The sequence below is a fragment of the Acipenser ruthenus genome, chromosome 13, assembly GCF_902713425.1.
Source record: "Acipenser ruthenus chromosome 13, fAciRut3.2 maternal haplotype, whole genome shotgun sequence".
Taxonomy (NCBI): Eukaryota; Metazoa; Chordata; class Actinopteri; order Acipenseriformes; family Acipenseridae; genus Acipenser; species Acipenser ruthenus.
Genome location: NC_081201.1, coordinates 22,134,959 through 22,149,428, shown reverse-complemented (window position 1 = coordinate 22,149,428; position 14,470 = coordinate 22,134,959). Strand labels below are relative to the sequence as shown.

Sequence of the window (14,470 nt, the reverse complement as noted above, 5' to 3'; positions counted from 1 at the left end):
GTCGAATGGTAACGTTTCTTTTGTTATAAGGTGTGGGTTTATAAATACTGTAAATTGTTGAGTGGTAGCTCCCTCTACTGGAGCTCAGAAATGTAGCATCTCATGGTGAAAATATGAGTTAGTATTTCATGTAATAATGTTATCAAGTGGTCAACGTCTGGAGAAAGAAAAGTAGTGCACAGAAAGTCTAGAATATAGTCGAGTCCCTGCAGAATATTTTTAGCGTTTCATGATTGTGCACCATCCCTTCTGAAAGTTTACTGTGCTGTATCATGTTAGAAGCACGGGGAGGTGTAGTAATGCAGCATAAAAGCACAGTGAAACCTTGGTGCAGCACAGGTAAGCAAGGTGCAGCAGCAAACATGCGATAAAGCATTGTGAAACGTGCTAAAGGATTGCAAATACAGGGTAAACATGGCTGAAAGGATGGATGTACAAATCTAGAGAAGGTGCTGGTACTCCAGCGAATTGTAGACCTGAGTACAAATCAGATTCTCTCCAGCAGGCCTGCTATATACTGTAACATTGTTTTAACTGTTTAACAGTAAAGTTGTAAAGTGTAAGTAGCATTAAATGACATTTTCTTTACCATTGTTACATTTTTTATGACATTTGCTATCATATGGAGTGGTCCGTTCTAATGTGGTGCTTATTAATTGATGTATATATTTATTTATTTATTATACGACTGTATTAAAGAGCTTCAGGAGCGACTCTTCTGTTCCAGTTCTCTGCCAATGACAATGTAGGCTAAATCAGCCAAAGGTGCTCAATATCACAATCTAGTGCACATCAGGGTGTCCCTCAAAGAAACTTAAGTGGCAGATCTCTAGAAAATACAAGTAATTTCAGTTTCTCAGTATTTGCGTAATTGAAATTTGAATGACTCTAAAATGTGCAGTAAATGCAGTATAACACAACACTATACTGTATGCATGTTACAGGCATCATTACTTGTACAGTATTTGGGTCTGATCGGGGTAGGACAAGTACTCATTTGACAGAGAGGAATAGTTGAGGTAAAAGTAGTCAACTATGTTAAAAAAACAGAATACATCTTATATGTGATAATGTCTGTTGCACTATTTGTGAATGTAGATAGATATATAGACAGATAGATAGATAGATATTAATGTTCTTCATCATCAATTCTATATTCTTGTGACACGACGGTCGATTGGTGACATCAACAGACCAGGAAGTTGACACAGACAAGTACTGCGGGTTCAAGTGCTGAGTGCATATGAATTAAATTAAAGAAACACAAACACTTTAACAAAACACTGCTCACACAGCAAAATAAAAGTTTAAACAAAACCCAGTCTCGCACACAAACTACCTTCCCAAAACAAGTAGGAAGGACCAGCACGAGTAGCAATTGTTTTCTTTTAATTTCTTTACTCTCTCATCTCTCTCGCTCCTCCTCTCTGAACATCCATCCACCCACCCAAAAGCTGCAGGTTTTTATCCATGTGTCTATCTCCAAACTAGCAATCATTTAATCAATGCAGAGATGACCTCATTCTGTATGAGACTTTTCATACGCATGGTCGACACCCAATTTGTGATAAATCATTAGCTGCTGACCACCATTCTCACGAGATGTGGTCTGGCAGAGATGAGCTGCAGACATCGCCCCTGCCAAACCACATTAAAGTAAAACAATAATAACACCACACATCGTATTTTAAAACTCCAAACCATAAGTTTAGATTATAATACAACAATAATCATTCCTTTTTAAATCATGAGCATTCAACAATAAACCCTCCCCTTTCAACCCATAACAATACATTTATCAGCAGGGCTCTGTCCTGCCATATAGTTACATGTAGGGCTCTCCCTTGCCACAATCCTCTATTTGAATAGTCGACTATTTGAGGTTACCTCTACTATCTGATAAAGGTATTTGTTAAAATGTTACATTTTTCTAGAATTTCTGATTAAGGAAACATTCAATAAACAAAATATAGGTATTCATTATTGCAATATATATATATATATATATATATATTATATATTATATATATATATATATATATATATATATACACACACACGCACACATTATTGTATAAATGTATTGTCCATTTACTCACTAAATATATTTGTATTATCCCTGAACAGATACATACCCCATGCATACAAAAAATATCATAAATAATGAACAACCTGTGCAGAGGAACCCCAAATATTTACTCATAGAAACCATTTGCATATATTTGAAATGGGAGGGATAACAAGATATTTAGTAAGCTAGGGATCTTATTGGGGAAAATTTGCAATAATTGCCCATCTTGTCCTTCTGCATGTATCTTTCCCACCATCTTCTGAAAATCATGAGTAGTTTCTTTCTATATAGAGGTAATATATGTGTTATGTTCATTTGTTAAGCGCTCAGCAGCGCCCTGTTTGTGTCTTGAGTTGTGTGTGTCGTACTTGTGTTGTTAAGCTACGATGCCGTAAGTGAGTGTGGGTGTGTGTGGTATATCAATGAGATGCCATGTTTCTTGTACTGTAAAAACCACACAATACATGTCCTGTTTAGTTCACCTTACAGAAGTTGTAAAAGTTAGTTAATGCACCATAACACCGCCCATTCCCTGGGCTCGCTGGCTTTCGTCTTTTCAAACATACCTGCTTGCCCTTGGCCTGGATGATCTGAGTGATGCCAGCAAACATGCGATGCTGCAGCACTGGCTGGGACCTGAGGGACAGTGCGTCTTCCACACGCTGAGCCCAGTTACCACATACGCTGAGGCTGTCACTGCACTCCAGGCACACTTCACCACTGCTCAGAGCGTCCTTTTCCGTCGGTTCACTTTCCGACAGCGGGGGCGAGTCTATTCTACAGTATGCGGCTGCATTGCAGGAATTGCTGCTGTCGTGCTGGAATGACATCAGCGTGGCTCGGATGGCGCACAAGGGTCAAATGGGTATCGTTAGGCTGAAACAGCGGTGTCGGGACCTGGTGTGGTGGCCTGGTATCAACCACGACATTGAGGCACTGGTCAAAGACTGTACAGCCTGCTTGGTCAGCGGAAAAACCCAGCCAGCCTGCTCCGCCACCACTGCAGCCACTCACCTGGCTGGCTAAACCCTGGGAGCACCTGCAGCTGGACATCTGTGGAAAATCCATGGTGTTCCCCATCACCAGCGCTACTTTGATGTCATATATGACCTTCATTTCAAATTGCTTCTCCTTCCCAGACATCTTGCTTATTATTATGATTTGTTCTATTGTTATGGTGGGGCATGGCTATATATTTAAGGATACCAAGATATTTAGTGAAAAATGGGGTACAATTGTGGTTAAATGGACAATGAAAATGTCCCACCCCATTGTATGTCATTCCTAGAACACTGCACTAGTAAGATTGCTGTGTGGTGGGCAACTATCATATCCAGACTTACAAAGTCAGGGGTAAATCAGGTAACACATGCCTCTGCTGTTAAGCTGTCAATCATCTGCTTTATTGATCCGGCTCTAGTTAGATACAAATTAAAGTTTAAAAATATTTTATGCATAAAACTAATATATATATACACACACCGTTATATACACTTCTTATTTTGAATTTTGTGCCTTTTAACTTTTTTTGGATACACATCAAAATGTTTTAAATGACAATTCTGTGACTTTAAAAATTGAACTCCATACTGTACATTAACAGTGTTTAAAAAATGTTTTCCCCTGATCATTATGTTGTAAGTGCAGGTCTTAAATAATGTCTAAAGTACAGTGTAGCTGTATTATAAAACATATCATATTTGTTTTAAAGTATGTTTTGAACAGATAAGACAATGGTTGAAGAAGCTGTAAAGTATATGTTTACTATGTTTGCTGAACTTTAGTGACATCTGCTGCATGTAATCAGCAGATCTGTTTACAGTTGTCCTTGGAATCAGTACAGCACAGTTTGTGATAACAGTGAGTCATGCCTTAGCAGTGCTTGAGTCCTACCGAAACGCACCGGAACTGAGTTCAGGCACTTTTGTTTGGTTGTTCCGGCACTTTTTGGAACCTTTTTGACAATATAAATGTTTTCCAGCAAACTATGTTCGAATTTGACAACACACATGTGATGGTACAACAGGGATCTAAAGGACACAGTTCGTGTGGGAGAAGTTAGACAACAAGCAGTGGAAGGGTTGAAGAGCATAGACAGCAGCGCTTTACCAGGCAAACTAAAACTCAGTTGCTTTCAGTTTGATCTACTGCCGAGGTTGCTGTGGCCACTGACTGTGTATGAGGTTTCTTTGACAACAGTAGAGAAGCTGGAAGCTTTAATCAGTTCATACATCAGGAAATGGTTGGGAGTTCCATGCTGACTCAGTAGAGTGGGACTTTATGGTAAAGGAATACTGCAGCTACCAGTCTCCGCACTAACCGAGGAGTTTAAGTACGCCAAGGTCAGACTGGAAATGACATTAGTAGAGTCACGCGACAAATGCGTAAGGGAGGCAGCACCTGTGTTGAAAACTGGAAGTGGGCGGCAAAGGAAGCTGTGGAAGATGCAAAGGCTGCCCTTCAAATTAGTGATATCATGGGGCAAGTTCAGCATGGAAGAGGGGGTCTTGGTCTCAGTTCAGCTCCTCCTACATGGCACAAGGCAGCCCCAGTTCAACAGAGGAAGCTGGTTGTCAACGAGGTGCAAAAGCAGGAGGAGAGGATGAGGTGTATAAAGGCCATTTCCCAGGCCAAGCAGGGAGAATGGATGAGATGGGAGAGTGTGGAACAACGCAAGATTGGCTGGCAAGACCTATGGTCAATGGAACACAGCAGGATCAGTTTCCTCATCAGGTCAACATATGATGTTCTCCCATCACCACAGAACCTAAACCTCTGGGTAGGAGAGGATCCCTCATGTCCTTTGTGTTCATCACCTGCAACATTAAGGCACATTTTGACAGGATGTAAGGTGGCTCTTAGCCAAGGATGGTTTACTTGGCGCCATGACCAGGTGCTGCAATGTTTGGCCTTAGCATTGGAAGACAAGCGTAACATGACCAATAAGTTTCCACCTGTTCCATCAAAACTACACAAAAAAGACAACATTCCTCCGCCCAGGAGAGCAACCACCAAGAAAAGGTGTTAAAACCAATCCTTGCCCAGGACAACTGGAAGCTGCTAGAGACTGGAAAATGGCTTATTTTTCTACCTGAGATTGCCACCACTAACCTTCGACCAGATATTGTCTTGTGGTCTGGATCAGCATGCCTTGTTAACCTGGTAGAGTTAACAGTGCCATGGGAGGATGCTGTAGATGAGGCATATGAGAGGAAGAAACTGCGGTATGCTCAACTAGCCACTGAAGCGGAACAGCGAGGATGGAGAGTCCGGGTTTACCCAGTGGAGGTGGGTTGTTGAGGATTTGTGGCACACTCTACAACCCGGTTTCTCAGAGACATCAGATTCAGTGGCCAAGAGTTGCGTCGCACAGTGAAGAACTTATTTGAAGCAGCAGAGAGGAGCAGCAACTGGCTGTGGTTGAGACGGAAAGATACTGGCTGGGGATCTCAAGCACAATAGAAAGAAAGAAACGCTGATGTATGGGTAAGTAAGCTGGGCTGAGTTGAGTGGGGGACGGAGGGGGGTGATGCTGGGACACCAGAATCACCGTCGAGCCCTCTTGAGATGTCGTGGGCTAGTCGACGAAACACTGAGGATGGAAGGTGCCCACTTGAAGACCCCAGAGATGTACCCTACTTAGCTCAATCCAGATGGTTGTCATGCTGATGCGCTGGGGAGACCGCACTGTGGTTGATCCCCGGAGCCAGCATTGCAGCCGTTGTGTGTGCTGATGCGCTAGAGAGGCAATAAGCTGATCCCTGGAGCCAGCATTACACTTCAGCCAACAACACCAGACAGAAGGATATCTACATCATCATATGGAAGGAAGCGCAAATGGATGGAGACACCTATGGATCACATTAGTTTACTGTAAAGCTACGTCTTGGTGCTTATCTTGGCGAGAGCAGAGTTCAAATCAGCATGAAGTTTTAACATCTACTCTCGTGTAATGGAAATCATGAAAATATCAAAACATATCGGTGTCGCCTCGTTTCGGACATTGCGACAGCAAACTCAATGCTAATTGGAAAAGTCTGATTTTTTTCTCCTGATTTGCATCTACATATCTGTAATGTCTGATAAAACACGTAGTGGGATACCGTCCTACTTTTCTGTCATTAACAAGAAGCCTAAAAACAACTTTGACAGGTCAATTAAATTTCCATATTAGTGTACAATATTCTGTTCATTAAGAATAAATTAAAACAGCAGGGATGTAACGGTTACAGTACACTTTTGCGCTCTATGTGCAGGTTTGTTAAATTCATGCAGACCTTTTAGTCAATCCCGTTTACAACATACCTGGGATAGTACACACTGATATAAAGAACCAGTATAATGGAACCGAATAAAATCGTATTAAATCCTGTTTAAATTCTCCTTTTAGTATATTATCTGATAGTACATACTTCCTGTTACACATGCACCGCGATGGCACGCAGTGGTCTGTGCTGCGCACATGCCTACTTGTAGGCCTACTTCTTGCTGTTTGATCTTGATCTTGCTCTCTATTTACTGTCATTTATGCAGTTTTTTCATGGCCAGCCCTAAACAATCATCAATTTCACTTAAGGACAAAGTGTACATTATTGGAGTAATCTTAAAAGGACGAAAGCCATCAGAATTATGTTGTCAAATAGCTTGTTTAAAAAGCAGCAGTCGCTGAGGCAGTCGTCTAAGGCCCTATCCACATTAAAGCAAAAAAATCGACAACCGAGTTCAAAACCGATTTACCTGAACCCTATTCCAACAGTGTTACAGCGTCCAGATTGCTGTAATGAAACCGGGTTAGTTTAACCCAGCTGTTGTTGAAAAAACACTTCACTGGATGCCTGTATCCCAGAAACCACTGTAACATATCACGTTCTTCATTCTCGCCCCCCCCCCCCCCCCCCCCCGCGTAAATGTTGTTTATTTTCATGGAACACGGGAGCAGTCGGAGGAGCTACGAGAAAGTGCCTAAGTAATCAAAAGGGGAATAATTCATATGGGGGGAAAAATACCCACGCCATAGTAAATAAATTAGATGGGCATTTGAACAAAGGGAAAATCTGGGGCGGATAAGACGTTCTTTAATTTAATTAAAAGTCGAAATAAAGACCTTTAACTTGCTAATATGTGATGTGATCTAGATAATTTAAAAGGTGTTTTGAACACATTTTGTTTTGTGTACTACAGTACATTAGCATATCTGACTGTACCAATGGAATTTGGAGGCTGTGTGGTCCAGGAGGCTGTCGTCCATGATCCTTTATCTTGGTAAGTTTTTTTTTTTTTTTTGTCTTTCTCAGCACGGTGCGTCTATCCCTTAAAATCTCCTTATTTTTCCATTAATTTGCCCCTTAGTTTAAAGTAGTGACATCTTAAACATGTGATTCTACAGACTAGTATTTCCCTAAAAGCAGTTTAGAAAAAAATAGAGAAAAGCAGATATTGCCATTTTTTAAAATCTACACTCTGCGAAATAATGTGTAGCCCCCTTAAACACCCCCTGAACCTGTAGTTAAGAGTGGCATAGATGGTTAAACACCTGCATTGTAAGATTGGGAATGTCCCAAGCTGTCGGGCACTTTGACTGCTATCCAAATGGAGGAGAACACATGCCAGGATGTGATAAGAATATTGTTTCACAAATTATAGGTTTGGATGGCATATGGGAAGGTCAGTTTTTGTTTATTTATTTTTTTATCCAAGTTGTATCTTTTTGAGAATCAGAATCTTAAGCAAGTTTTCTCAAGCGATAGTGCCTGTGGATGAAGGCTGTACTGTCTGGTAGATGACTGATGGTTCCCAAGCCTTCATTGAGTGGGCACTAGCGCTGTTAGAATTTTCTTTTCCTTCAAAACGATATCAAGGTTGTTAGCAATCAGAGTAAGTGTTTTGGGTTGAAACCTCTTACCATATTCACAGTACAGACCACTTGCTTTCAGTGTCTTTAGCTGTGTTCTATGATTTCATGCTAACAAACATTTCAATTTGAAATAATAAAAAAAAAGCCTTCAATTCTAGTTTATCTTAGAGCGGGCAGTTTCAAGAGGAATGACCTATACAAGCTGACAGAATTCTTCTCCACAGCATTTTGTCTTTGTAATTTATATTGTTTTGATTTAATAGGAACCCAGGATTTTCTGGTCTGCAGTCACAGGAGATCTTATCAATATTACGCCTATAGCATCTTAATCCCAGGAGGCTTTGTTGGATACAAATGTCATTCGACTGAGGATTTTGTGGCTGTAAGTTTTATCACATTGGAACTGACTTTCAGCACAGCAAATGATAAAGGATTTGAAAGTAAAAGTTTTAAAAATCTGTGTATAGTGGGGAGCATATCCACAATTAAAAGAAAAAGCAAACCCCGAAAGATCTTCACATGGACAGCGACAATGATAAGCACAACACATTTTATTTATTATAAATCATGCATGAGAAATACCAGTACATCTCAACATACAGCTTGGTTATAAAGTTAAGCAAATAATGTGTCTTATGTAGGAAAATGACAGTAATTCATATTAGGTCAGTTATACTGGAATTCATTTGTCAAAGCAGGTTGTATAATTAGACAATTAGAGAAACAGAATTTGTTAAATTGCAAACCAGTGATATAAACTAAAGCATGCTACTTTTGTGACACGCAGGGAAAGTGTTTCCCGTGCCCCACTGGAGGCTGTCCTGTGATGGGTCACCACTCTCCTACATTCAAGGCACCCGCTGGCACTGTAAACATGAAGTTCTATCTGAACACCGGCGATGCCAGACCCTTCATGCGTACGTATGCATATCAATTATCTTAGATACAATTTGATAATAAATACAAGACCCTGATACTGACACAATACAACCAACTGAAAGTTCTTTGTATCAGATGAAAAATGACATTATATTAAAATTAGCTGTGTAATTATTCTTATTTATTATAAAAAAAACAGTATATATAGTTTCGGGTGCTGGGTCAGATACAGGCTGATTTTCAGCCACTCAGTCAGAGCCGCCAGTAAGCACTCTATATATGATATTAAGCCCTGCTATGATACAGGAACATGAAATATCTTGGCTTCTATTAGTTTTTATCATTTGGAAATGTCATCACATTTACATGATCTGCACTATTAAATGTAATTGTAATATTGATATTAACTATAGATTCTAAAAGAAAACTATAGTACACAGTTCTCTAAGAAACAAGCTGATTTCCATATATATATATATATATATATATATATATATATATATATATATATATATATATATATATATATATATACATACAGTATATCATTTATTTGGGATGAAAACATTAACTACACTATGTTCCAAATATACAGGGGTACATAATATACAGGGTGTTTCATAATTGGTGCAACATTTTTGTTTTGTATTATTTTAAATTCTATTTAAATATTGACATTATTGAACTGGTTGTCAAGAGGTGTGTCAGTGTCTCTGTCATAGACATTTTTGCTTTGCATGTCATCTTGTTCCCCAAACCACTAGAGACCTCCAACACCGGACACAGCACACCTGTTTCTCCTCAAACAATGCTTTGGAAGCAGCTCAATCAGATTGTTTGGCAAGTCAGTCTAAATGTACTGTACTGTAGCGGGGCCCAGATACACCTCCCTTTCTACAAACTAAAATCTCACAAGTCAAAATGTTTTCCTAATTGACTTGTTCTGATTGTTACCTCATGGATGTGTTTTAGAAGTTGTGGATGATGCATTCTTGTTTTTACATTGTTGACTTGCAGCTTTCCCTTTTCTCCACGCAGGCTGGCGCTACAGGGTTACAGTAACTATAACTGGGGACCAAGATGTGTCAGGCACTCTGAGAGTGTCATTGTATGGGACAAAGGGAAACACAAGACAGCATGAAATCGCCAATCGAGTGATTCCTCTATAATTAAAGATAAGAGGTTCTACATTAACAGTGAGGCAATACCAACAGTGTCTGAGAAGCCTGTGTAATGTCTTGGGAGATGGTATGATGGGGACTTAAAGGACACAGTTCGTGTGGGAGAAGCGAGACAACAAGCAGTGCAAGCGTTGAAGAGCATAGACAGCAGCGCTTTACCGGGCAAACTAAAACTCTGGTGTTTTCAGTTTGGTCTACTGCCAAGACTTCTGTGGCCACTTGCTGTGTATGAGGTTTCCTTGACAACAGTAGAGAAGCTGGAAGCGATAAACATTTCATACGTCAGGAAATGGAGCCAGCATTGCAGCCATTGTGTGTGCTGATGCGCCAGGGAGGCAAAATAGGCTGATCCCTGGAGCCAGCATTACACTTCAGCCATCAACACCAGACAGAAGGATATCTACATTACCAGACAGAAGGAAATGCAGATGGATCACATTAGTTTACAGTAAAATAAGCTATGTCGTAGTTGGTGCTTATCTTGACGAGAGTCCAATAATCAGCATGAAGTTTTAACATCTACTCTCATGTAATGGAAATACAGCAGACAATTAGAACTGAAGAGCAGCTTCTGAACTTAAGCAATAAAATAAATAAAATCAAAAAGTAAAACGTATTTTTAAGCTATGTACTCTTTAACAAGCCATTAACAAAACATGAACATTTATTAAGTCGTTAGTAAGTTAGTTATTAATAGCTAACACACAAAAAAATGGTTTATTGCAGTTGATCCTGTTCAATACCAGTGAGCTACCTGCTGCATCAGGAGCACTGTGCAATATTTATTCCAAAACCACAGTGAAGAGAGATAGGTCCTGATGTTTCTGTCTTTACTTACAGAACAAAACTCAGACCCAGAAGCACATACAGGGCCTACATCGATGCAGAGGTGGGATTTGGGCAGGTGGTATCTCTTGCCTCAACTGTTATTTTTTTATTATTATTATTATTATTATTATTGGAACATATTTATTCATTCTTTATACAATGCTCACCGTTGTTTCATCTGAACACAGATTAATTTATATTGATTTAATGTGGGCAGATTCTGTTAATTGATTAACTTTTGCAGTATTTTTAGAAAATAACTTTCTTTCTCCCTGGCACATGATTTTAGATTATGTAACAGATGAACACTAGAGGGTGCTGTTGACACATTTTTCACAGTGATTTTCTCTTTGCTTTTCAGACTGCAGTTCTGTGGGAGTGGGTTGGTCCATGAAGAGGTCCTGCAGCCCCCTAGATCCATGCTAAAATGTTTCTGAAGCATTGTTGCCCTAGTCTGTGATCTACTGTGTGTTGGATTAAGAACTGATCCTGATGACTGCAAGATAAATATGTTTTGAATGATAAACCTCCTACTGTCCATAGGAATTGCCCTGGTGGAACAGTTGATCAATATTTCCTGTGGTGAACAGCTGATCAATAAAAACAACATTTACTTTGAATATACTTCAGCATGTAACTGTACTCAAACCGTTACGATAACTTTCAATGTGAATACAAGTTTGAATACAAAAAAGGCATTTTGGAATTTATCTTGTGTTCATTCAAATTACAACAAAATGATTGGGTGAAAAGCATTGTTCCAAAATGATTGCTGAACAGAATTGCTCCAAGGAAAGCAATTCTCAGAGTTTCATTGTTTGATTTAGGTTTAAACAGACTCTTTTCCATACTTTGATCTTGTTATATAAAATAGAATACTCCATAAACATGAGGGTGACAGTAAACAGCCCATGAGCCACCTTCATTCGTGGAAAAACTTGCACTGAATGGATATGCATGATGTAGCCTCTATACTTCATACAGGCTCAAGAGGTCTCAGCAGAGACACATACCTAACTGTACTAGTAAAAGTGCTACTTGAATGCTAATTGATTTCAAAGCACACATGGGAGCCAGTAGTGTTGGGGAGCAGCAGTCTAGAGGGTTCCCTCTCCAACTTCCTCATGCATGAGGTTACAAATGAGAGAGGGGCTCTTTTAGACTGCTGCTCCCTGACACCTGCTGGTCTGCTCTCAAGTATACTGTGGAGCCATTTGCAATATTTATCAGGCTAATTAGTTCAAAGTTAAAAAATACTTTCGCACAAAAAACAAACATTACAATATATTGGAATAAATTTTCATTAAACAAATGTTGTAATTACCTTTACTACAAATGCATTGATTAAAACAAAATAATGTAAACCAATAGAAGAGAAGTTAAATAAATATTTAAATATGACTAGCAGGAAGGCAAAAGGTAAAGTGTAAGAAGCTTCAAATTACATTTTCATATATTCCTGTTCTGAGGTCACAATGTATTCTTCATATTGCATATACTGTCAGATTTGCACGTACTTCTTTTATTGCACACTCTTAAACTCGGGAGACTTAAGGAGGACAGAGATGTTTTAAAGTGGATTGTTTGTGCACTAGGCTTACAATATGTCCAATAAGCTTTTTAATAATCAAGAAAATCACACAGACTCATTTAATTTAAAGTTTTAACGAATCAGAGCAGTGCTCCTTCAGTTTATTAAATGCTTAAAAGTGCCTTTACAGGTTTAACAGCATTAATATTTCAATACAGTAATACAGGTATGGTTATGATTAGCCCTTAGGCTAGCCATGCAAAAAGCTAAAACGCCCACCGCTAAATCCTAAAACATACAATATATCACTCTCCAAAGCTAAATTATAATTCCTATACCTTATAGCAATGCATCAGTATAAATGACATATAAATTCAAAATTGCTCTTACCTTCCACTATATGGAAGTGTAGTTGTAGAATACAACATAAAAACAAGAGCTGTCTTCAAAGGCAGACTTCTGAACATGACCAAACAGCTTTTTCAGCATGTAGTTAGCAAGTCAAGTGATACTTGACTATGATTTTATCTCGGGTTTTTATAGTTTTTGCTTCACTTCTTACATCAGAAGACCCAATTAAATCCAATCATTTGGTTTGTTGAGCCTACTTGTCAGACGACAGAGTAGCTGCCATTCGCAACTGTCTGGCCCTGTTCAACAAGGGTTCCCAGTACTATTGGTGTAGTGTTAAAAACTATTGGGTGGCTGATAGCCACAGCTTCATCAGCCACCCAACTGGGGTTACTCCAAATGCGCCCGATCCAAGTGTGGCTCAGTGCCTTTTGGCTACACCCCAAGTGCGACAGACACCGTCAGTTGACCGTGTCTCGCCTATGCTGGGAAGCCCTACGTTGGTGGAGGCAAGCCTCTCACCTGAGCAAAGGCGTAAGGATGGGAGTGATACACAACCGTCAATTGATGACGACAGACGCATCCAACTCTGGTTGGGGGGCGGTCTGGGCAGGCAGAGGAGTCTGCGGATCCTGGTCGGGTTGCTGGACATCCCTGCACATAAATGTGTGGGGGCTGAGAGCAGTCCACCTCGCACTTCAACATTTCCTTCCTGTGCTCTAGAACAGACATGTCCTTGTCTGTCCCCGGGGTTACACCGCGTAGCCTTTCGGCTGTTAATCTGGGCACAGAGGCATTTACTATACCTCCGGGCTGTCCATCTCCCGGGAGTAGTGAACTCATGCGTCAGAATGGCGACTGTACCCTCAGATGGTGCAACGCATTTGGGAATGTTTCGGGGAAGACCATCGATTTTCTATTTGATGTAAAATGTGGATGCCAGCATGTTACAGTCTCCGATACTGGTGTCAGAACACTGCTCATACGCTATGATTCTGTATGACACATGCATCCATACGGTCCTGGAGGGTCATTCCACTCCAGGTTTAATAGGTAAAATAATATAATGAACTACTCCAGGGTCTGAATGGAGGTTTAGTTGATTCAATTAAACAATTTAGAACAGATCTGGAACAAAGACCAGGAGTGGAAGGGCCAACTCCTGATTAAATAAAGAGGAAGCATTGTACCTGCCCGTGCTGATGGTCCAATCACACTGCCTCCTGGTTTGAATATATTAGCCTCCTGTTGGTATCAGGCGAGCTGCTGTGCCAGCTCTGTGTTTGCTGTCTTGAGAATCCAAACAGGTGTGAGCAATCAGGTTAAAATGAAAAGGACAGAGGTCTCAGAATAATAGCATGTTTTTCATGAGCCTCATTTACTGTATAATGTATGGCCAGTATATACTCAGACCACTTGCTTACTACCTTATCCCTGGGTAGATAATTTATACTCTTGCGTTGGACATTTGTTTTATCTTGTATTGAAGAAACCCTCTATTGGAATATAATAACATGAGAAAAGTTTTGGGACAAGAAGAGGCCATTCATCAAAGCTCATCCCTTCTTAGCACACTATTTGTAGAGAACATGAATAATAACGCCTTAACTTAGATCAAAGGTGAGACTATCTTGATTTTAAAAAGCAGCAAATGGTAATTAGAGACTCGTAAAGAGTGATGCAAATCTTTGAACTATTGAGGAAACAGAATACACAGGGGCAAGTGCTGTAAAAAAACATAATCTGAAACGTTGTATAATCTGAAGGGGGATGGG

At 39.9% G+C, this 14,470-nt stretch overlaps 1 protein-coding gene across 1 annotated transcript; it reads left to right on the top strand.

Annotated features, from left to right (window-relative positions):
• Nucleotides 1-7,623: 7,623 nt before the first annotated feature.
• On the top strand, nt 7,624-10,089 carry LOC117418369 (pancreatic triacylglycerol lipase-like). The gene is made up of 4 exons (XM_059035305.1): nt 7,624-7,735; nt 8,189-8,307; nt 8,713-8,842; nt 9,843-10,089. Exons 1-4 carry the CDS (start codon nt 7,624-7,626, stop codon nt 9,971-9,973), a joined length of 492 nt encoding a protein of 163 aa, XP_058891288.1. The 3' UTR covers nt 9,974-10,089.
• Nucleotides 10,090-14,470: the final 4,381 nt, after the last annotated feature.

Coding starts and splice junctions, on each gene's coding strand:
- LOC117418369 (XM_059035305.1), top strand. CDS start 7,624: ATGTCCCAAGCTGTCGGGCACTTTGACTGCTATCCAAATGGAGGAGAA. Junction 7,736..8,188: donor TTTGGATGGCATATGGGAAG/GTCAGTTTTTGT, acceptor TTGATTTAATAG/GAACCCAGGATTTTCTGGTC. Junction 8,308..8,712: donor CGACTGAGGATTTTGTGGCT/GTAAGTTTTATC, acceptor TGTGACACGCAG/GGAAAGTGTTTCCCGTGCCC.